Here is a 24,845-nt window from a genome sequence, read left to right as displayed (position 1 = left end):
GTTACTATTAGAACAAAAATGAATATATATGTGGCAAATAAGAAACTGCAAATCTGTTTTGCTCAGCAGTGGTTTTGGACATAGAAATATCCCGTAGGTGCATTTTTTACAAGTCTGAACTAAGGCATTAACTAAGGCAAGTGAGGCTTGCAGAGCTTATTGACCCTTTTCCACTGGTCCTTACTAAGTGTGGTTCAGTTTGGCATCACTCCACTCACTTTTTAGGCTTTTCCATTAGCAACAGTTATGTGGAACCGTTTCTGTTTTTAGTGCATGGTTGGATGCTGTTCCTAACAAGCCGAATTGTGCTGAAGATTGTCCTTAACTGATTGGGTAGTGTGGCGTCCAGACACAGAATTAATGAACCTGTAGCTTTGAGGTTAGCGTGAACCTTCTCGTTTATTGTTATGGGTGTTTTCTGTGTGGTGCAGATTGTTTATTTGATGTTAAGTTGAAGGTGTAGTAAGAACATAACGCCACTGGTGGTTGTGCTTCCGCTGTACAGGAGATGAGACACAAGGATGATGGAAGAAGAGTTCCATTATGGAAATAAAATGTTGCCATGTTGACCTTACAGTTGTCTGCTTGGAAAGTTACTTTATTAAGTCTGGTGTATCATACACAACAGGTAGGAATAAATACTATACATATTATAATAACTTACATCTTCAACCGTGAAGTCATTGCACGCTGGGCTTATTGTGTATAGGACCACCATAACAAGCTAACATTATGTAACATTAACTTACCCTTACACGTTGTCGTGCTCATACCCTTTAGTTTGATACTGCAACATGGCTTCCGCTCTCTCCTGTAATTATCCAGAGTGCTTCATTTTGCTGCCTGCAGCCTTCTCTGGCTCTTCTTTCACCCTGAGTCTGACAACAGCCATTGGCTGAGCAAATTGTATCACATTACTTTTACAGACCGTGGGGCGCCTTCCTATTGACGATCCCAACCATATTGAGATGGTACTTAATTGTATTGGAAAACGAACCAAACTTTGTTGGAGTAGAGCTAAGTTGAGTAAAGTTGGAACTAATGGAAAAGGGCTGTAAGATGTTGTTGCAGGTTCTTTTGGGACATTCTGACCGAGCTGCTGATGAGTTGTTGGATCTCCTGGGAAAGTTTGCCATTGCTTCATGCTTTATCCATTTGTAGATAATGGCTCCCACTGGATTATGGTTCACAGGAGCCAAAAGCCTTAAAAATGGCTTTACAATCCTTTTCAGAAGATATCAGAAGGCTGTCAGTGTTTTTGTTTTCGTTTCTCAAATCTTGAGTTAAATTTCTTTAGACAGGGACAAGGTGTGCTGCCTTTTAAGATCTATTATCTTACTTAATGTTGTGAGACAGGCTCTATTCAAATGACTTCTTGATTCTACAGGTCTAATAGTAATACATTCTAGGTGTGGCAAGTGCAGCTGAACTCAGCTTTCCACAAAATGTGATTAATTACAGTAAGTTATTGATTTAAGCAAGGGGGGGGGGGGGGGGTTAATTACCTCAATCTTTCTCTGATGTTTCTTATATATATTCAGAGTACCCAGCCCAGAGAAATTCCCAGCCCAGGAGTTCATCAGCTTACGCACACTATCGCTGATACATGCACAACTCTGCATTCCACATCGCAAAGTTCAGTTTATATCTGCAGTCTACAAGTTTCAACTCATACAACTCACAACTGTCGAAAGTAAAATTAACAGTTAGAATCCAAGCATTTTTTTAAAATTGAAACTTTGGTAATCTTCTGTCATGCACTATTTACATTCAGGCATTTGGAAGTCTGCTATTGCATTAAGCACTTTGCAGATTTGGCATTACAGGCTATGTAAACAATGAGCAGAATTTCAAAAACACTGCACTGGTAGATGACAATAATGTCTACAATAACACGATATTAGAGCACAAAAGAATCCGAATCAGAATCAGCTTTATTGCCAAGTTCGTACATGCAAACAAGGAATTTGACTCCGGTACACTTTGCTCTTTGGTTTTGTTTTTGCATTACAGAATATACATATTTACAATGTACAATATACACATATATAATAATAAAAAGGTGCATTTGCAACATCTGTATGCTGTTGTTTTGTACTCTATTGAATGTTCATCAGAGAAACAGCCTGGGGGAAGAAACTGTCTCTGTGGCGGCTGGTTTTAGTTAACAGCGCTCTGTAGCGGCGGCCTGAAGGTAAAGCTCTGAACAGTTTATGTGCAGGGTGTGTGGGGTCTGCAGAGATTTTAGCAGCTCTTTTCTTGACCCTAGACCTGTATAAGTCCTGGATGGAGGGAAGGTCAGCTCTGATTATTCTCTCTGCAGTCCTGATTATTCGTTGCAGTCTGGACCTGTCCTGTTTTGTGGATGAGCCAAACCACACTGAGATGGATGAAGACAGGACAGACTGAATGATGGCAGTGTAGAAAATGACCAGCAGCTCCTGTGGAAGGTTGAACTTCTTGAGTTGCCTCAGGAAGTACAGTCTCTGCTGGGCCTTCTTTTGAACAGTGTCTATGTGTGAAGACCATCTCAGGTCCTCAGAGATGGTGGTTCCTGAGAACCTGAAGTGGTCCACAACCAACACGGTGTTGTTGAGGAAGATGTGGGGGGTGTATATGGGTGTGTTCTCTGAAAGTCCACCACTATTTCCACAGTCTTGAGTGGAGGTAGTTCTCCAGAAGGTAGTTCTGACCGCACCAGTGGACCAGCCGATCCACCTGCTGTCTGTATGCAGACTCATCACCGTCCTGGATCAGTCCAATGACAGTGGTGTCGTCTGCAAACTTAAGGAGTTTCACGGACGAGTTCGATGAGGTGCAGTCATCTGTGTACAGAGAGAAGAGGAGTGGGGATAGAACACACCCCTGGGGGGCACCAGTACTTATTGAAAAGAATAACATCATTAGCATGGCCCAAATTTTGGGTATGTATATAATGATGGTTTACAGCTTTTACAACAAAAACATGAAATAATTTATCATCATTTCTTTATTTAATACAATGTCTTTCTGTTCAGGAAGTCAACATCAAGATGGCGGCAATAATAATAAGATAGACTTGCTGATGGAATGTCTTGAAAGATGTGTTAGGAATCCCTAATATGGAAATCTATGAGACGCAACCACTTTCAGCTCTGCTCCTAAAATTGCTGAAACCTAATATTGAAATGACATAGACAAAATAAAGATGCAAAACTTTAGAATATTACATAATAATAAATATATTTTTACTACAGAAATGGCCTAAAAAGCACACATGGCTTGATATTTTTTTCTAAAAATATATCTGACTCAACTGAAGAGCTACAGTCCTTAAGAAACTTGTACCCACCAACAATGTTTTATGTGGAACAGTTTGCTGTAGTGTTATGCCACACTAGCATGGGTTGATATGACTCACTGATAATCTTAATCTTAATCAGAACACCTCAGTGCAGTTCCAGTCCATCATGTGTGGACAAAATCTTACACAGTACGTTGCTCTCATGGCTTCGGCTACACTCTGCAAAGCTGTTAATAAAGTCTCCTCCCTGTGTACGTCACAGTGAAAAACATTTAAATTTTTTGGCACAGATTCATTAACCAACAAAAAATACCATTGCCAATATGGCAAGTTATATGTGTGAATATAAAATAATAGCAATAGAACTAATCGAAAAGTTGCAGTGATTGATTTGCTGACAGGAAAACACGTAAAAATGGATGAACAACAGAATCAGAAGATGCTTGGGTCCAGAGGTCCTGATCATGACACTTGGTCTATCCCAAATTAATTAGAAAAGGTAAATGATAAAAATGATAAACAACCTGTACTTGTATTGCACATTATCAAGTCAGAAGAGTCGAAAGTGCTTTACACCACAATCAGTCATCCACCCATTCATACTTGCATTCACAAACTGACAGTGGAAGGCAACATTATAGCCAGAGCTGCCGGGGGCACAGTGACAGAAGTAAGGCTGCCATACAATCAGCGCCACCAAGCCCACTGATCCCCAACAGCAGGCGAAACAGGTGAAATGTCTTTCCCAGGACACAACAACTGAGACAGATGGAGCGTGGGTTCGAACCTACATCTACTACAACAACCTCCTGGTTACAGGAAGAACTCCTTCCATCTGAACTAGCTACTGATTTTTTGTGGAGAAATGATTTAACTGTTGATAAAAAAACGAGAGCTACTAATTTCCCCAAGCTAAACCACAGCTGAGGTATTGCATGTTTTTCAAAAATAGAATCTGAGACTACCTGGAGTCAAGGAGTTGGAGAAAGAAGATGTATGGAGAAAGGTGATAGATAAGGGCTAATCCGTTCTGCTTGAACAAAAAAACAGGCTCCTCATGCCACTGGAAACAGCATAATAGAACCAAACCTAAAGGCCACATCATTTAGTTCACCTCACCAGTTAACAAAGATGATCTCTAAAACATCCTCCTACCTGCAGGACAATCATCTGAGATTTGTTGAAGATCTGTCCAGGCAGGATAGAGAACATTGTGATGAGCTGTGGTCACTAGACCACACCACAAGGAGGGGAAGCCAGCTTACTTCGTAGGAGGTTGTGAATTCATCAGTGGATCAGAAGTGTTCCCTCTATATAGGGACCCTCATTTAGATCTTGTGAATAATTCTTCTGTTGGTCCTTTTTATGTGATCTCCCTGGTCTATATTTGGCCATACTTTTTGTTTATTTTTAAGTAAGATATATTCACTGCCTACTGAAAAGATTAGTTTAAATTCAAAGTAATATTTTTCTTACTTTAGACTCTAAAATGAGGTGCGAAACTGGTGGTGTAGGGGTTAGCGCGCAACCATATATAAAGGCTATAGTCCTCAATGCAGTCGTCCTGGGTTCAAGTCCCGAACCTGGGAACCTGGGAATGTCTGCCTCTCCTTCCTGTCTGCCTACTGTTGAAAAATAAAGGCCCCTAGTGCCAAAAAAGACACTTAAATTGACTACAGCTAAGTAAAGCAGATAGGTTAAATGAAATGTTCTCTATTTAAATAGTGAGAAATCAGTCGTATTTCCCTATAGATACATTCTCAGCTCAAGAAGTTCATAACTTATTTCTTAAATTTGTATTTTTTATTAGTTTTACCTAATACCAGGGGGTTTAGACAAACCTGTAAATGCAAATCTTTGTACTTATTTTGTTAAACAATTTAAAGATGATTTTTGTTTTTCCAGCATCTGATGATTATAATTTCGGGGAAATCACAGTGGGGCTCATTAGAGCAATGAGATAACAAGACACAAAAGTAGAACTGTCCAGTTTTCCCCCTTTCTACAGTAAATGTATTGAAAACCCGTCACAGTGTCTTTATGTCTGCTCTTCAGCCCATCCCAATTTGTGACAACTGCTGGTTACTAGAGAAAGGTCATGTTTAAATAGGAAAAAGTAACCCTTTTGCTAAAAGATTTCACCAATCTGAACTTTCAGTCAACTACTTCTCAAGACGCTTTGTATTAAAACGTTTATCTTTTTATTAGGTTCTTATTAAGCCTTTTTAGTTCCAAAAAATTTTAATACTATGTAGTTTTAATAAAATATAATATTTTTTAGGAAAAGGGACTGTGGCAGCGGCAGAACTGCCTGACATGATCAGATTCATGCACAAACAAATAAACAAAACAGACATACATCAAAATATACTTTATTTTCTTGTTTCAACATTTTTTTGTAAAAAAAGGATTCACAGTTAAATAATTAAGTTAAAAAATAAGCCAAAGATTTCAAATATTAATTATTTCTTGCTTATATGTATTCCAAACAGGAACATAGTAGTATTACATGAGAAGACAGGCAGGTAACAGTTGGATTTCCCTTCCTCCTCAAACACCACATATCACTGACAATACATTTAGCTGTTTGTAGTGCAAAGTTGTGCTTTATCTCACCTCATCTCAGATTTGCTCCTTTCAGATGGAGTTACATTAAAGCCTAACCTCCTAGAGGAGCTCAGATAGGAAGCTTTAGCTCCTATCCTGTTACAGTGTTCTTACCATCAAAGAAATGCCAAAAAAGCAGGTGTAAACACAAATATCACAATACATGCATAACATTTTTAAATTGTAAGCAAACATGTCTTCAGTGTTATCCTTGTGCCAAAATCCTCTTTAGGATCATAGAAGGGCATGGTCAGGGTATAAATGGTGAACACCCAGAAGCTCACAGCATGTTGCTACTTGCTTCTAACAGTTCCAGTTCACCAAGCAGGTTGCCCACTGACAGAACCAGTTACTGGTTCTCAGGCCCCGATGCAGTTCTGACAGTGGATGCTTTATCTGGATAAAGCAGATACGATGGCTCTTAAAGTTTCCTAATTTTAAGTAGAAAATCTCATTCACTTAATGCTCCCATTCAGTTCTGCACGGTCCAGACTTCAACGTCTTGTACGATAAAGTCTTCATGTGTGGAAAGAGGAGCGTTGTGGAAGGTGGGGCAGGAAAAGCTTGCACCGTGGTACAAATCAGCATCCAGCCACAGGGCAAAGCCACCCCTAAAAAAAGAGAAAAGATACATAAAAATTAAAAAACGAAATCTTTAACTTTTTCTTACTATTATTTTATTACAAAATGTCTCTTTCCTATGAGGATTCAGTGAATAAAAACAAACGTACCCTCCTCCACCAATCTGCAGAGATTCCAAGTTACCGCTGACAAAATAGGAGTTCTCCCCGCTCCACCTGTATAGCTAAAGAGAATTCAAACACAACACATTAGTAATTTGTCCTGAAACCCAATGCAAAACTGAAAAGCATACAGAAGTTTTGTATTAGTTCAATATAAAATTGTGTTCCTTGAGTTATTTCAACAGTAATTAATATAGTTTTTTTTTTTACTAATACTACATTTACAGCAGATTTAACATTGATAATAAAAATAAAATCCGCCAATACCTGAAAGTCAGGGTTGAAACTGAACAAGAAGGTCTCGCCGGTGCCGTAGCAGTATTTACTGACTCTGAATGGATCTGAACAAAAAGCCCCAAACACCTAAAGATAACATAAAAATTACCAGCTTGTTAGTCAATGCACCAGTCTGTTTTCTGTTTTTGGTGTGAAAATCTGTTTTGAAACCAAAGATCAAGATGCAAACCTTTTTGTGCATGTCTTTGATGACCAGCAGCACAGGGCTGTCCAGATTAGCCAAGTTCCTGTAGAGTGTCTTTAGGCTGCTCCCATGGATGACCGTGCTATACGCCAGTTGCCATGGAGACCCCTGAGTCCTTGGAGGCAAGTGAGCGACAAGCTGTTGGAAAAAACAGTCTTGGATCAAATGATGCTCCTATGGATCCAGTGCTAACTCTTTAAGCCAAAACTCAGAATAAATGTAACTTTTCCACTAAAGTTGAACAGTTTTGTTGAGTCCAACTAACCTTCTGCAGGTGATATTCATCCAGCAGCTGGCTCTCGTGGCTCAGGACAGGGAAATCATCCTCCTGGTACTCACTGTCATCAACCTCAGACTCCACTGAGCTGCAGAGACTCAGGCGGCGCTTTGAGTCCTTCACTGTGATGATCTGCAGGAGGGCAGAGGATGCCACAAAGTGAGAAAAACAGTTGTTTTCTATTGCTGATCCATTTTTATTTTTGCCTGCCGTTTTATTTGTTTTTCACTTGAATATACAGACAAGTCACATATAGTTTAACATTTGTCTTAAGGCAAAATCCTTGATTTTCTCATCGTCGCAATGGCTCAGAGTTATGCTGCTGTAATAAAACCCTTGAGAGCATGATATCAAATAAAGACCCTTCACCTTTTAGCTTATATTTACCATGTAGCAATCTCACCTCAACATATGGCTCAGCACAGTCACTGGCAAAATAAAGCACTTTGATATTTTCCAGCATTTTCTTCATAGTTTCTGATTTGTCTGTCAGCTTCTCCACTCTGCGCTTCCACATGTCTGCTCTCTAAAGGCAACTTTCCCTCCTTATATAATTTCTGTGGTGCTTTCACTTTCTTTAGCTGGAACCTCAACACATGGCTGCTCAGTGGTGAACTTTTGCAACAGTTTCCTTTTCCTCATAAATGAAGCGGAAACCCTCCTCTGAGGTATAGATGATGAAGAGAAAGGACGTCCATATAAGGAACATGGGTTTTCCATCATTTCAAAATGTACTTGCTTTAACAGTAATGCTCTCAGCTAACTGTACTGTAAGAAAGGAGGGGCTTAATTTTCTCCAAGAATGTTCTGACAGTTGATAGCTTACACGCAGAGCTTAGCAAACTGTAACTTGTTTGTTCTTTGTCTGATTGTAAAGCTACTCAAGGCAATCTTACCTCCCACTTCTTTGCAACCTTGGGCTTGCTAACAGTTTTTCTAAAAGCCTTGTTGATTCCATTTACTTCCTTATCCACAAGATAAGCATTGTGGCGTTTCTTTCTGACATTGTTGCAAGGCTTGCAGCGCTTCTTCTTGCCTTTATTGTAGATGTCTGGAGACCATTGCACAAAGAAGGTGTAGAGGTGGTCAACCCTGCGAGCAAATGGAGCAAAGAACATTTAATTTCAAACAAAAAGCTGCATGCAGATTTGGGAAAAATATTAAGAAACCACAGGCATGTCTTTTCTGAATTCAGAATCTTTACATATGACAACCATACAGTATATATATATGCAGTGATTGCTAAGTTCAAGCACAAGCACACATCATTCTACTCAGCAAGGTCCTGATTAGATGATTACCTTAACAGTATTGTCAGAAACTGGTGGAGAACATGTCTAGACATAAAAGCTGTGATTGAAAATCAGGGTCCTTCCATTAAATACTGATTTCTGAACTCATGCAAAGTGTTTTTTCTTTTTTCTTTTTCTTCTGCAAATAAATGCATGAAATGACAATACTTTTATTTTAAAAATGAAAGAAATGTTTATATAATAGAAATACTGAAATCTGTTCGTATGAAGAGTAAATCAACAAAAAAAAAGTTTTGCTGTGGTTTTCTGTTGTCTTTTTTTCCCCCAAAGCTGTATGTTGTACTTATGTAGCTCAAGAAAAGATTTTTTTAGAAATGTACTTTATTTGCTTAAAGATGAATCCAATTTGACATATTGAGAAAGCTTTGACGTTTCTAATGTGCATTAAAAGTTGAAAACCAGAACGTTCTTTAAGCTTTCCCAGCTTTAGCTTTCCAGCGCTGAGGTTTTTCATGAAGTAAAACGTTAGCTACTCTTTTCCTGAAGGCTCAACTGTTTTACTTTCTAAATTCTTTCTCTAAAAACAAATGTGAAATAATTAAAGATTATTAAATCATTATTATTTAATTAAGTATAATTTCTTATGTTTTGTATTTCAGAAATCTAAAATGCATTGGCCTTGAGAATTGCACTGAAAATCCAACCTTTTCCTGGTGTCACAAAAATAACTACATTAAGTCATTAAATGTCACCCAAAAACAAAAGACTTACATGTACATTCATATATGGTTGGGTTTATTAAAGAAAGAAATCTAATTCTCCTGTATTCTTACAAATATGTGGTAGAGTAAGTGCACATTAAAAAGCACACAAAGGACTACATTCAAAATTTTCAGAGATTCAGAGCTACTTACTCTCCAACACTGTAGGCAACTCCCATGACTGAGAATGAAGTTGTAGATGCTAAAAAGCTGAAGAGAAATGTAAGACTCAGCTGAAGACTCAGAGCTGAAGGAGCTTTTGCTCAATAAATTGTGCCATCCCCACAATTTATAGGAGCGGATCAATTGCTGAGATAAGCCCCTTTGACTAGAAACCCTCCCCCCTCGGTTAATCAAGGGCTCCACACGACTTGCACGTATTCAGTGAACTCTGTGAAGCAGTGCCTGAAAGCAAAATCTAGTAAAACATTAACCTGACCTGTTTCGGGTCTCTGTCCTTACGTTTGGTGATAATTCATGCAGTAATTGTGTCAAAGTAAGGATCAGTTACAGAAAATGGTGAGTTGACAGGGAGAAAAGGCTTGAAAGTATGTCAGTCTGTTTGATTGTCCTTTTTTATTGTGTCCATCTGCCTCATTGGCTGTCTTCCCTGCTAGATCTTATCATCCCATCAGTGGTGCAGAGTATGGAAGATTTTTTTGCATTGAGTTGGTGCTTTACTGGACTATTGCAACATCAACATGAATACTGTGGGAAAAAGCACAAAATATTCAATAATTAAGGTTGTAGCTGCATTTTTTTTTTCCTCTTAGAGATTTAGAAATTCCACATTTTGATGATAGTCAGTAAAAGCAACAGTGCATTTAAAAAGTATTACTTCAATTTCAACAATCTTTAGAAATATTGTCTTTGAAATTGTTTCTAGACTGAATTTGCAGTTTTTTGGTCCACAGCTTCATCTCTCAGGTTCTTAATTGAATGCAAGACAGTTAAATTTGCAGGGACTTTACATTACTGCCTGCCATCACAATCACATCTGTATTATTATAATTATCACAAGCATTATTTCCCCTCTTGTGTGTTTCTCTCTGATTTGCCTTAAGTGTGTAAAATATAAAGCTAACTTGTTGACAGTTGAAAAAAAATAAGCCTATTCATCAAGGTGTTAAGGGGATGAGTAAGGGAGTGTGTGGCTGGAGATAGATTTTCATTACAGGCTGGAAGTTTTAAAGTCAAAACCACCTCATTAGTTTAGTTGTTTATTCTGTTTCTGATTATTGAGGATTTGTTTTTCAGACTGAGGATTTAGAAAAACACGCCGCTGTTGACAGACACTCTCCACGTATCTGAGCACGCTCCACCCTATCAGGTATTCTTTTGTCTCCCACTCAACGTTTACCTTGGAGATTTATTCAGAGCACCAAAGGCTGAGTATAGTATTGATCATTCATAAGCAATCAATTATTTAATACTTGCCATTCAGATGTGATCAGTGTGCAGTGATGATTAATGTTGACACCCTGATGTTCAAACTAAATCAAAGTGATTCAAGTGAAAAGATTAAGTACAATAAAGGAAACTAGATTCACATCCTCAGAAACATCTGAGATGTTTCATCAGTCATCCTGGCAAGAGTTCCCTCCAAACATATGTACTTTTAACTATGGACGTTTCCAGAGTCTGAGTGGATAATGATGTTGAGCCCTTTTGAATCAATCAATCAATACAACAGTGTAGAGTATAGATAAGGTATTTTTTATTCACAGTGGCAGCCCTGTATTAGGATTTAGGGTAATGGTGATTAATGGTGTTTAAGCATACAGTTTTGTTTGTCTTCTGATATCAGACCTAAAGACTATGAGGACAGTCTGGGGTCAACAATCAGCCATGAAATTCTTACACAATTCCTGTAATCAGCCAGTTTCCTAGTCTGAAAGAGGATGGCAATTAATCATCCTATTATTAGATTGTTTGAAACGTTTTCTTTCATGGATCTCAGAATGTCAAAATGTTAAGTGGGTCACAAAGGTATACTTCTCAAAAATCCAATTTTAATTTAGATGGATTTTTTTATATTTCTACTAGAGATTTAGGATCAGTCAGGACTGAGGAGTGGAGAGAATACCTCACATTCAGTCAGATTGGCCTGAGAGTGTTCATCAAAAGAAAAATGTAAGTCTTGCCACCCCTTTTCTGTTAAGGTCTGGACTTTAACTAGGCCTTAACTAGAATCTAAAATATCTTCCAGGATTGGCCTGTATTTAGCTCTAGTTACTGAACCAGCTTCTCTGAATCTGATGGAGAAACGTATCCCCACAGCAAGAACCTACCCCCACCATATTTCACAATGTGGGTAGTGGGTTCAGGTGGATCTGCAGGGTTAGTTTTCAGCCATACATAGCAAGATGCATGTAGACCAAAGAGTAAAATTTTGGTCTTGTCTCACCAGAGCACCTTCTTCCACAAACTTTCATTGTTTCCTTTATAGCTTGGGGCAAAGTTTAAATGGGACTATGGCTTTGTTCCAACAATTGCTTTCTTTTAGTCACTCTTCCATAAAAGCTAGATTTGTTGAGTCCACACATATTAGATGTCCTGTTAACAGATTTTCCCACTTGAGCTATGGATCTCTGCAGCTCTTCCAGAGTTATCATGGACCTCTTATTTGCTTCTCTGATTAATGTTCTCCTTGCCTGACAAGTGAGTTTAAACATTGGTATTTACATGATGGATTGAACACTGTGAGATGTTTGGGATACTGTTTTATATCCTAACCTTGCTTTAACGTTCTCCACAACATTTTCCATGACCTGTCTGCTGGGTTCCTACACCTTCATGATGCGGTTTATTCACTAATGTTCTCTGACAAACCTAAGAGGCCTTCACAGAACAGCTGTATTTATACTGATATTAAATTACACACATCTTGATTAATTAAGAGCCTACAGTAGGTTTATTTGGTAGCACCTGGGTTTTATTTAAGAGTATCAGATTAAAGATTGATAAATACAAACGTATGCCACCTAGATCTAATTTGTACAAATTATTGAAAAATGTACTTCCTTTTCCTTCCACCTTTCAATTATGTGCAACTTTGTGTTGCCCTGTCTCATAAAATCCCTGTTAAAAACATCACAGTTTGTGGTTGTAATGTGTCAAAATTTGGAAAGATATGAATATCCAGAAGAAAAAAGCTGCTTACCAAATGGGATACCAAAGACCTCAACAACAATCTAGTGTAGTAAGCTTAAGCAATACATTTTACCAGCACTGACTCCTAAACATGCTTTTTATTCAGCAGAGCTAGTAAGAGTTTTTGCCCTTTAACAGTATGAATTGGCAGATATCGCTGTAACATTTTTAATTCAGAAAAAAAGGGATAGAATCAATATCTCACACTGACCACAAGCTGATCTGTGCTGTGACATTGATTTTCAGCTGTCCAAAAGTCCATTAGTGGTTGTTGCCAAAACTCCCAAGGCTTCTGCATGTGCTTACTGAGGGATGTCAATTTCCCAAGTCTACTATAAGATTTTATGCTTGTTATTTAACTTCTTTTCTAGCATTTGATACAAAGAAAGCTCTATTTTTCAAGCTTATTAAGTCTAAGATTGAAATATATCCAAATTATGAGCAGATTAGTGTATTTGGTTCAAACTCTCCTCGCTTTTTTTTGTTCATAATCAAAGTGCTGTTTTCCTGCTGCCTGCTGGAAAATGTGTGCAGGTTAGTGAAAATGCTGAAGCAAATCTTAGGGCTCAGAAACTGGTTTATACTGGATCTGCTTCTCTGAAGGTTTCTTTCATAAACTGCAGTTAGAGGCAGGTTTTATTTTAGCACAATCAAGGTTTTAGCTTGCAGTGCATTCTCGATGTCAGTATTATAAAGCAATTTGAGCATCTGTGGCAGTAATGTTCTCTCTCCCACTTTTTATCACCCTCCTCGTCGCTCCCGTACAAGTCTGACTCAGCAATTGTTAACTAACACTACTATTAAATGACCATTTAGTGACATAATCAGTCCAACAGCATGCGGCAGATGACACATTTAGATGCTGTGACAGCATAACAGTTCTGACTGCACTGTGTTAATCCGGGTTAATTGGTTACACCTCTGTAAGGTTGGTGGTTTTATTAGATTGCAGATAGAACCATGGATGTTTAATGAGGTTAAAATAAATCTGTGAGTGAGCTCGACTGTAGCGTGCAAAAACCAAATTGTGGCATTATCTCTGCAAGCAGGTTCCGACTACATGGAGCATTTTTGTGGGTACAAGATAAAAGCAGTGCTGAACCGCAGCGATGTTCGTCATTTCTCATTCATAGTAAAAAAAAAAAAAAAAAAAAACTTTCAACCTTTCTAAGGAAACCCAAGTTCTGCTGCCAAAACAAACAGAAAAAAACAACAGCAGATTCTGAGTTATTTTGTGCCCTTGATGTGAGTCCATCACAACCATCATGACAAATGGTTAAAAGTTAGTAAGAGGATAAATAATTGTGATGGTGAATAGATATTTTGGATAATTTGAAGTGAGATTTTGTGGAATAGATCATATTTTTGCTGCAATTACAGCTGCAGGTCTTTGGAAAATGTCCTTACCAGATTTGAACATCAATTGACTAAAATTGTTTGCAAAACAATCCCAACCAAATTGGATTGAGAGCATCTGTGAAGAGAAACTTTCAAGTCTTAACGATGGATGGATGGATGGATGGATGGATGGATGGATGGATGGATGGATGGATGGATGGATGGATGGATGGATGGATGGATGGATGGATGGATGGATGGATGGATGGATGGATGGATGGATGGATGGATGGATGGATGGATGGATGGATGGATGGAATGAATGTCAATAAAATTAGAAAAATGTTATACTCTTTCTTCAATGTTTTATTATCTATATTGAGAGTTTAGGGTGTATTGTCTTATCTTCTCGATTGAATGAATATTATTCCAAATCTAAATCTGCCAGAGTTATGAAACAGTTCGGGCTTAGGTGTATCTGAGCAAAGATGCGATCTGGTGCAAAAAGTAAGACAGTCTAAAAATCAATTCAGCAGTATTCTTTTGAAGGACAGAAAGACTTTTGGTTTTTTCACTACATATTTCTTTAGCATTAGACAGATTCTGTGTGCAGTTACGTTTAACTCATTTTTATTGCTTTATCAATAGTGAGAATTGTCATGGTTTTAAAACATGCTGTCTGTTTCCTGCATCACAGTCTACTTTGGGTTTGAGTTTAACCCTGATGGGAGTATCAGATTAACATTCTGGTGCTCTGCCAAAATCAACTCTCAGCACTCTAAACTGTTTCTGGACTTTAGACTAGACTAGACTTTACTTTCAAAAAATCCTTGGCCAGTATTCTGCTCTGCTTCTATGTAGTTTTTTTTATGGACCTCTGTTTTAACTTGTGGTGTCAATCTGTGACTCAATAACCCTGAGTGCCACTGTTGCAACAGGTTACGTTTTTAACAGGTTTAAAGCTGTTCTCATACATTCCGACGCTTATGCAGGTTGATCAGGTGGGCAGAGCTTTCATACATAAACCAGTCTGTACATTTTTACAGACAGAGAGTGGAATGTTCTTCGTTGTGGTGAAAGTATTGCGGGGGTGTTTTTTTCTGTGTGGGAAAAAGTGTTATAGGTGACTTAGCTTACATACCTCCTCACTCTAGAAGGTATAGTGAAGTAAAGTTTATTAGTTTGTAAAAGATTTTCTAATACAGACTTAGATACGTTTTAAAGCAGTTTATCCAAATAACCTGCGATATGTGACATACTTTTGGGTTGGTCACAGTATCTACTGGTAATACATAGCCATTAAAACAGCATTTTAGTAAACAAAATGAATCACCAGCACTATGTGTGGGAAGTACATCCTCTTGAGTTGCACAACTCATTTATGTAGCCACACATGTAAAAACCAGTGCAAACAAATTTCACTTTTTGTTTTCCTCTGAGGTGAAATGCTGTGAGCGTGCCGCTGGTTCTCTCCGTTCTGCTCTGGCCTCCTGGGTTTCACATACTCACCTGCTTGGTTTCAGGCCAAATCAGACAGAGGTCCCTGTCCATAAAGTTCCTTTGTTCTGCATTTTAAAGATGACACATATTGTAGCACAGCTTAGTGATATTTTATCTGAAGTTCACAAATTTCTGTTCAAGGTGAACTATATTCAGTCAATAGAGTTAAACCCTCCCAGAAGCATTGAGGTTCTTTAGTAAAGATTTTTTTATTTGGTTTATTAAATAATGCTCCAACTAAACTTTCTTTTAAAAGCACTGTTTATATCAAATATTAAAAGTGTCAGATCTACTAGCTATAGAGAAAAATAAAGGACTGGATTTATTATACTCATGCTTGTAGCTTTTATAGGAAGAGATATGATACAAGCACTTATGATTTCCTTCATTTTACTGTTTGCGGTTTTCAGAAGAGCAACATATTCATTATTAATATCAGTGAAGTGATTCCTCTTAGAAAGGTGATATAAGGAGCTATTTTCTTGCTTGTTATTGGTTGTGAAAGCTTTTCTCCCTTCTTAAGAACCAAGCATACTTGCCCAATGACCCATTGAAAAGGACTGTTTCATAACAATGCTGCACACTTTGTGGGTGTCAACAAGTTTACTAAGATGATTACTACGCTAGAAGCTGCAAGAAATGGAGCTATGAAGTAATAGTTTAGATGGCACCTTTGCAAACTCTTGGGAAGTTTTCATTTGTCCCCAAAATTCATCAGAAGATGTTAATAAAGACTAAAATTTCATTTAGTTAAATTTCAGGGTTCTAGTAAGACTTACCGTTAGGTCCTAGTCAGAAACACAAACACAGTAAAGCCACCAATTAATGTTTGAGAAAGATATTAAAATGTTAAATGTTTGAAATGCATCACGCTTTTAATATATAATGTTGTACATAACCATGTCTTTATTACTGTCTGTAAAGAATTGAATAGGGGTAATATATCACTAAAGCCTATACATGACTCCCTCTTTCAGTTGCTCTTGCATTCTCTCTGCCACCAGCTGCTCCATGTTTTCTCATGATTAGATCTTGTTGTTCACTGGTCATCTCTCCACCCTACATCTGTATTTATACCCTCAGGTTTTCATTGCTCACCACTGCCTCCTCCTGGCTACTACCCTCTCCATGTCCTTTACCTCAACTTCCCTGTTTACTACCTGCTCCATGCCTGTATACCTACCCATGTTCCATGTCCTGCTATTTTTAAGTCTTCCAGTTTATTATTATTATTATTCAAGTTTAGTATTATTAAAGAAAATCTGCTCCTCATCATGTGGCTCCCTTGCACCTGTTTGCACGTTGGTTCTTCAAACCCCAGCCTTATATGACAATACACAATACATGGGTACCATCAGTGAGGATTAAAAGTCATATCAGTCTCCTTGAATAAAATAATATGCAGTGCCTTGCGAAAGTATTCAGCCCCCTTGAACCTTTCAACCTTTTGCCACATTTCAGGCTTCAAACATAAAGATATAAAATTCAAATTTTTTGTGAAGAATCAACAAATGGGACACAATCGTGAAGTGGAATGAAATTTATTGGATGTGTCAAACTTTTTTAACAAATAAAAAACTGAAAAATGGGGCGTGCAATATCATTCGGCCCCCTTGCGTTAATATTTTGTAGCGCCACCCTTTGCTGCAATTACAACTGCAAGTCTCTTGGGGTTTGTCTCTATCAGTTTTGCACATCGAGAGACTGAAATTCTTGCTCATTCTTCCTTACAAAACAGCTCGAGCTCAGTGAGGTTGGATGGAGAGCGTTCGTGAACAGCAGTCTTCAGCTCTTTCCACAGATTCTCGAGTGGATTCAGGTCTGGACTTTGACTTGGCCATTCCAACACCTGGATACGTTTATTTGTGAACCATTCCATTGTAGATTTGGCTTTATGTTTTGGATCATTGTCTTGTTGGAAGATAAATCTCCGTCCCAGTCTCAGGTCTCTTGCAGACTCCAACAGGTTTTCTTCCAGAATGGTCCTGTATTTGGCCCCATCCATCTTCCCATCAATTTTGACCATCTTCCCTGTCCCTGCTGATGAAAAGCAGGCCCAAACCATGATGCTGCCACCACCATGTTTGACAGTGGGGATGGTGTGTTCAGGGTGATGAGCTGTGTTGCTTTTACGCCAAACATATCGTTTTGCATTATGGCCAAACAATTGGATTTTGGTTTCATCTGACCAGAGCACCTTCTTCCACATGTTTGGTGTGTCTCCCAGGTGGCTTGTGGCAAACTTTAAACAAGACTTTTTATGGATATCTTTGAGAAATGGCTTTCTTCTTGCCACTCTTCCATAAAGGCCAGATTTGTGCAGTGTACGACTGATTGTTGTCCTTTGGACAGACTCTCCCACCTCAGCTGTAGATCTCTGCAGTTCATCCAGAGTGATCATGGGCCTCTTGGCTGCATCTCTGATCAGTCTTCTCCTTGTTCGAGATGAAAGTTTAGAGGGACGGCCGGGTCTTGGTAGATTTGCAGTGGTCTGATACTCCTTCCATTTCAATATGATTGCTTGCACAGTGCTCCTTGGGATGTTTAAAGCTTGGGAAATCTTTTTGTATCCAAATCCGGTTTTAAACTTCTCCACAACAGTATCTTGGACCTGCCTAGTGTGTTCCTTGGTCTTCATGATGCTCTCTGCGCTTTGAACAGAACCCTGAGACTATCACAGAGCAGGTGCATTTATACGGAGACTTGATTACACACAGGTGGATTCTATTTATCATCATCAGTCATTTGGGACAACATTGGATCATTCAGAGATCCTCACTGAACTTCTGGAGTGAGTTTGCTGCACTGAAAGTAAAGGGGCCGAATAATATTGCACGCCCCACTTTTCAGTTTTTTATTTGTTAAAAAAGTTTGACACAATAAATTTCATTCCACTTCACGATTGTGTCCCACTTATTGATTTTTCACAAAAAATTTGAATTTTATGTCTTTATGTTTGAAGCCTTAAATGTGGCAAAAGGTTGAAAAGTTCAAGAGGGCCGAATAATTTCGCAAGGCACTGTATTTTAATCAGTTTTAAATCTTTAAAGTGGAACTAAACCCCATGTAAAAGAATAACTCTGCCCCCAGACATATTTTGAAAAATGCCAACAAAGTGGGCAGTACCAAATGTAGGGGATGAGCAGAAGGGGTTAAGCCGGGATGTAGTCAGGAGGATGATTGAGGTGGATGATTTTTCAACCCCCTCATCATTGGAGGTTAAGAGAGGCTTTACGGAGCCCAGCAGGCCTGAGCCTTATCAGTTCAAGCCACTGGCTGATGGTGCTGACTCAGCGATGCCCGAATCCGGTACTGCTGAGGCAGCGGAGGAACAATTCCAACTCTTGACTCGCTATGGGGACGTGTGACTGAGTGAGACGGTTTTATACCCGAACGTGGGGGCTGTGATATAAGCATGTACCTAGCTGTACCATTTGAACCAATAGGAAAATTCAATTGAAGAGGCAGCATTAACGGTTTTAGGATAAATATTGTTTATATGACCTAAGTTTATATGAATTATCACAAATAGCACAGTAACATAAAGCACATTTAAGGGCCAGTTTATACAGTTTATCTGCAACAAAAGTTGATTAGGGGTTTAGTTCCTCATTCAAATCTATCTGACTCAAGACTAAATTATCTTTGCCAGAGAGCCTAAATAGCACATTTGATGAAAGGAAAGAGAAATGTTTTGTGAAAATCTGTACAATATATCTGTTTCAACAAGAAATGAATTACTGTATTACATCTAGGTGTTAAAAGAATCAATTAATCCCAGTGATGACTAATTAACAAGAAGCCCTAAAGGTCAGGTGACATAATACTGCCTTATCATCTGATGGGAAAAAGTACCTCTAGTTGGGTTCACTTGGGTCAGATGCTGTCTTTCTGTCAAACAGCACTTCTGCTCCAGGTTTCATCTGCTCTCTCAGTTTTGTTTCTGGACTGGTCATCAGTCTTGGCTCACTCCGTTGCTGTCTGTGTAGGGGCAGGTTACTCTGAGGCTGGAACGCTGATTGATGGTCTGCAATTCCATCTCTTTGGATTTCAAAACTGAAACTGTAAGCATGTTGAAAAACTATTTTGCTGGAAGATTGAAGAATGTTTTGGGAATAAAAACAGCGAAATCCAATTATTTGTCTTATCGGAAGCAACATTTTGGCTCGGTGTGTCAACTGGTCAGTGTATCATTTTGTCTCTCTCCCTCCGTCTGTCTTCATCTCTTCCCCATCACTCTTCATCACATTGACTAAGAGTGCACTCAAAAGTTGAGAAAAAGGGCTGAGCTATGCAAAGCCCTATTTCAGCCAGCTATTTTGTTTTGTGGTGATTTTTTATTTTAAAAGGGACAACATTTAGCAGATGGAGCTAAGTTGGAATCCAGCAAAAGTTTTTATAGACTTCTTGACAGGTGCTGTAGGTGCTGCAGCTCATATCCATGCTAGTAAGTTGTGTACCTCAATACCAGTAGTAACAAGCTTGACAATTTGTGTTTTGACTTAGGACAAATGCGCATGCTATTATGTACAGTAATAAACCTGTTGATATTAATATTTCATCCAGACTGCCTAATGTCTGGCTTGAGGAGCAACCAGCCTGTGCCTGTTTCTGCAATTCCTCCTGATAATGTTTGACCATAAGTTACTGGAGGGCAGGCAGTAGAGCACAGCTTCTCGACCTTTATGATTAAACAGAAATACTGTTTTGTTTGTTTAAACAGTGAACAGTACAAGATATCTGGAGGACATCTTCTTCGGTTTCACTTTAAGAACGTCTAACAAGATAAGACCCAAAATGTAAAACATAACTTAAAATGTTGCATTCAATATCGTCATTAAAACATCAAGGTGCCGTAAAAAACCACAAGACTTTTCAAGGATAGCTGCACAAAAATGTTGCAGAAGGGGCATCCTTGTTTTTGATACGGTTTCAAAATTAACTTTACAGTGAAGGCTAGTTTACAGTTGAACATTTAATCGTCGTTATTTGCTCCCGCTATTCCTTTTTTTAATTGTGTCCTGTCCGGCAAAGTAGCGATCAGAATTGTTGTCTTAAGTGCCAAGAAGAAGTCCAACAGATTTACTTTCACAAGTGGATCATTACAGCTAACGCTATAAAGCTCCACTCGATATTTATAAAAGAAACTTTATTAGAAACTGTTGTGGGATTATTTCAATTGCAATGGACATGGGGACGGAAATGAAAAGGAAAAATAAAGAAGCAAGGAAGAGAGAGAGGTGGGCAAAAAGGAAAAAAGAAAAGAAGGAGAAAAGAATAGAGGAGAGAAAGAAGGGGAAACTTGTTCTTGATAGTCATCTGGTTTAAACCCCTATAATCAATGCAGGGCCTTACTAATAACCCGTCTCAGATTGTGATACTCGGTGGGAACTTGAGAGAGATCTGGATGATCATTATCAATGTTTTCTAACTCAGGGGGACTTTGAGAGACAGCTGACTGGATGTAGGAAGAGAGACAATGAGTGGACCATGACTTGACTCGACACTCTGACCAATTTAAGTTCAGATTGTGCCTTTGTAACCACGGGAAACCTAAAACTAAAGGTTTCTGGGCAACAGGGAACACAAAGAATGAAATCTTCTCCCTATGATTTCCAGAAAGTATGAGTTCTAGAGGTTTAGTACAGTGAGATATTTTATGCAATCTCTGACCATCTAGAGCTGAAACTAAGCATGGTGAAGGAAGGGGTTCCACCTCTATTTTAGTTCGGTCTACTAGCTCCTGATCGATTAGATTTTGCTCGCTACCAGAATCGATCAGAGCAGACAGATTTTGAGTCTGTTGATTGAAAACAATAGAGGCAGGTAGAACGAGTCGGGGGGGTCTGAAGGGACTGTGTTGGTCCGTCGGTCTTCCCTCTACGACCAACGGACCCTGTCTTTTGGCCACACTGGACACTGGGGGCATAAGGCTATGAAATGATCTGGAGAACCACAATATAAACACTGGTTCTCCTGCCTGCGTCTTTGTCTCTCCTCAGGAGAGAGGTGGGTGCACCCAACCTGCATGGGTTCTGAGTCGGAAACTGCTGCCCGAGAAGGAGATCTGGTGGAAGGTGGGGCATTAAATGGGACCTGAGATCTCACAGCGGTTCGCTCTACTCGGGACCTCCTTTTCCCTAGTAGCTAAAGCGATCAATTCATCAAGTGTTTTAGGTTCGTCTGGCAATACTAACTCATCTTTTAGAGATTCATCAAGGGACTGAAAGAAGGCAGTCTTTAGTGCACAGTTGTTCCAACTGGAAGCGGCTGCAAAAGTGCGAAAATCAACCGAAAACTCTGCGACTGGTCTATTTCTTTGTCTTAGAGACCACAAGTGGCGAGCTGTGTTAGTTTGATCTGCTTCAGCTGAGAATGTCTGTTTAAACTCCTGCACAAAATCACCAAAAGAACACCCAAATTGATTACAATTGGGGAAGCAAGCCTCAGCCCATCTTAAAGTTTTACTAGTCAATAAACCCAGAATATAAGAAATCTTTACATCATCATGTGGGAAGGATTGTGGGGAGTGATTGAAAACAAGCGAACACTGAAGAAGAAAACCCCAACAATCACCCACCTCTCCAGAATATTTCTCAGGGTAAGGGGAAGTGACGTCACAAGAGTGAGGAAGCTGCTGTGAGACCGGGGAGGCTTTGGCGCCCTCTGCTGCAGTGCAATCTTGTCTGATCAGAGTGTGTTGGAGCATTGAGGCAATTTGTTCAAGTTGAACGTTGGTCTGTCTCTGCTGCTCTGCAAGGGAAATGAGAGATGAATCATGAGCTAGAATCTGTGATGAATGTTCAGATAAGGTTCTCTTAAGTGCTTCTGCTGGGTCATGTTAGCCTGAGTATTCTGTCATAATTTTTGTTATTGCTCTGACCCACATGCAGAATAACACTCAGGAGATAGATAGTAAGTTTAAAACATTTATTTTCACAGGAGTGAAATGGGTTTGAGATCCTGGACTGGTAAATCTCCAACTGCACAGAAGATGGGGAGAGGGTAAGACCAGAGGAAATAAACAGTTATTGTAAAGGCAGTTTGTCTCTATGCTTACTGGGGGGAGGAAGATGGACCGCCAGAGGGATGAGAGATGCGGGGTCTGAGAGCGTAACGCAAGAGCAGTTCAGTGAAGGTAGATCCTTAGGAGCTCTGATCCGGGACTGTGTGATGAGAGTGGATCGATGGTGTGGAGCACAGGTTGGAGGTACTTGCGTGAGAGTTGGTTGGAGGGTGGACAGGGTTCGCTTATGAGCTGATCCGGATGGTCGAAGAGCCAGGAAGCTGCCAGCTAGAACTTGATCCAGAGGAAATAACTGGAGACTTGAATCCTTATCCAGAAGTCAGAAAATACTCTTTAAGAGTCTGGAAACCAACTTGAACTCAACGAGGTCTGGAAACAGTCACTGGTGGCTAAAACTCAGGCATCAAAGTGCTGGCAGCTTCCAGTCTAAATACACCTCCGGATAATTAGTCAATGCGAAGCACCTGTCCCTTCTGCACCTGTGAACTCCAACACTATCTAGTGACCAAGCAGAGTAAATAGCAGGCAAACACAAATACACGGTAAACAACTGGGCCCATTTCATTCTGGCGCTGAGGCCAAACGCATATCATCCTCCTGGGCTTGTGATGGCTTTTAATATTAGCATAAAAAGGAGCAACTTTGCAGAAAGGCCAGACAGAAAGCTGTCCTGAACTACCAGAATAGTCAGGATAAAATTGTGAGAGATAATAGTGCTGAGAATATGAATTTCACAATATTCTTGTTATGGTCTTGACTTTGAATGGTCATTAATTGTTCATATGGGGGCAGAGTTGATGTCACACTGTGTATGTAAAGAGTAGCCGCTGCAAAAAAAAGTTTTACTAATATTTTACAACATACAAAATGGATATAAAGCTTTATTTCTTGATGCCTTCGTATTAGCAATTAATTGAATTAGCATTACTGTTACAATCAGTCTCTGTGTGTATGCAATACAGAATATTGATCCTTACCTTAATTCTGAGGTTCCCAGAAGCCTTTCCAAATCCAGCAAATTCCATGACAGACATAAGTTGAAAGGTCAAAAGGGTAAAAGATAGCAACTTGTTGTAATGGCCTTCCTGTTATTTGCTAAGGTCTCTCTCGTTGTCTCCGTAGCAGCCTAAATGAAAAGCCTACGTTTCTCTTAAGAAAATATGTTTTTCTTTTAAAAATATTTGTACTACTTCTGTTTTCCTCAGTAACACTAAAAATAGCAAACATTCAATTTTTTCTGAGTAACAAGACACAAAAATGGTTTAAATTTGGTGCTCAGTCAATTTTTGGTGCATCTACAGAAGAATACTACTCCTTTTTGCAATACAGCAAAAATAGTGTATCTACTCATTTAAATAGTTCAATTTATATTTTGATTTTTTTGTCGCAGACTTTTTGTGCATGTGAAAACTCAGCCTGCTTTTCAAACCCAAAGGAAGATGGGATATGTAACTTCAGTATTTGTATGAACAAAAGGGACTTGACTGTCTGAAATGTTTTGACTGCAGCTCCCGCTTTTTGCATTTAAAAATGGATGGCTGCATGTGTTTTTGTCTGTTTCTTTTGTTACTGTTAATTTAAGATTTCCTTAACAACATTACAACTGGGCTGCACGGTGGCACAGTTGGTAACACTGTTGCCTTGCAGCAAGGAGGTCCTGGGTTCAACTCTCTCTTTCTGCATGGAGTTTGCATGTTCTCCCCGTGCATGTGTGGGTTCTCACCGGGTACTCCGGCTTCCTCCCACAGTCCAAAGATTAGGTTAATTGTTGGGTTAATTGGTCTCTCTAAATTGCCCTTAGGTGTGTGAATAAGTGTGTGCATGGTTGTTTGTGTGTTGCCCTGGACTGGCAACCTGTCCAGGGTGTACCCTGCCTCCTGCCCATAGACTGCTGGATATAGGCACCAGCTTCCCAGCGACCCACTATGGAAGAAGCGGTATAGAAAATGACTGACTGACTGACCATTACAACCAACAATGATGAAAGTTGAAAATCTTCCAAATCTACAGCACATATCTATATCCATATACTAACATAACATTGACTTCATAACCTACATCTACCTGCTGATATTTGTGTCTCCTTTGGGGCGCCCTGTGTTAGTGTGCCCGCCATCATAGGTCTGCAGCCATCGTCATTTCTAACTGTCAGGGAAGCTAAAACGTGGAAAATAACACTAACTTTGACTTCATTTTTGCAGGGGCTCCTGTACCCAAAACACAGAGCTCAGACTGCTGAGCAGCCACGGCACTCGTAACCGGATTCCTGCACTGGGAGCTTACTGGCGAGTGGTCTATATGGAACAAGGCAACAAAGAAAAGTTACTGCGTAGTTACATGATGATTAGTGGTTATGCAGCAGAAATGAACCAAAGTACTTAAAGGTATAAGTGGTTTAATTCATTAAATGAAGTAACAAAAA

At 39.2% G+C, this 24,845-nt stretch overlaps 1 protein-coding gene and 1 long non-coding RNA gene across 3 annotated transcripts; one reads left to right on the top strand and one right to left on the bottom strand.

Annotated features, from left to right (window-relative positions):
• Positions 1-5,639: 5,639 nt before the first annotated feature.
• On the bottom strand, positions 5,640-9,705 carry LOC124862648 (nuclear receptor coactivator 7). 2 transcript variants are annotated; one of them, XM_047356697.1, is made up of 7 exons: positions 9,559-9,705; positions 8,288-8,483; positions 7,380-7,523; positions 7,100-7,252; positions 6,901-6,996; positions 6,622-6,695; positions 5,640-6,501 (listed from the first exon to the last, which is right to left on the bottom strand). In XM_047356697.1, exons 1-7 carry the CDS (start codon positions 9,582-9,584, stop codon positions 6,363-6,365), a joined length of 828 nt encoding a protein of 275 aa, XP_047212653.1. In that variant the 5' UTR covers positions 9,585-9,705; the 3' UTR covers positions 5,640-6,362. The 2 variants fall into 2 exon arrangements, with proteins under 2 accessions (XP_047212653.1, XP_047212657.1); XM_047356701.1 differs by lacking the exons at positions 8,288-8,483; positions 9,559-9,705 and adding an exon at positions 7,795-8,261.
• LOC124862674 lies at positions 7,416-24,808 on the top strand. Its single transcript, XR_007036979.1, has 4 exons — positions 7,416-7,550; positions 10,663-10,735; positions 11,452-11,538; positions 24,625-24,808. It is a non-coding gene; the product is annotated as an uncharacterized LOC124862674 (long non-coding RNA).
• The last annotated feature ends 37 nt before the right edge of the window (positions 24,809-24,845 follow it).

Source organism: Girardinichthys multiradiatus, chromosome 3, assembly GCF_021462225.1.
Source record: "Girardinichthys multiradiatus isolate DD_20200921_A chromosome 3, DD_fGirMul_XY1, whole genome shotgun sequence".
Taxonomy (NCBI): Eukaryota; Metazoa; Chordata; class Actinopteri; order Cyprinodontiformes; family Goodeidae; genus Girardinichthys; species Girardinichthys multiradiatus.
This window is presented reverse-complemented; position numbering and strand designations above follow the sequence as displayed.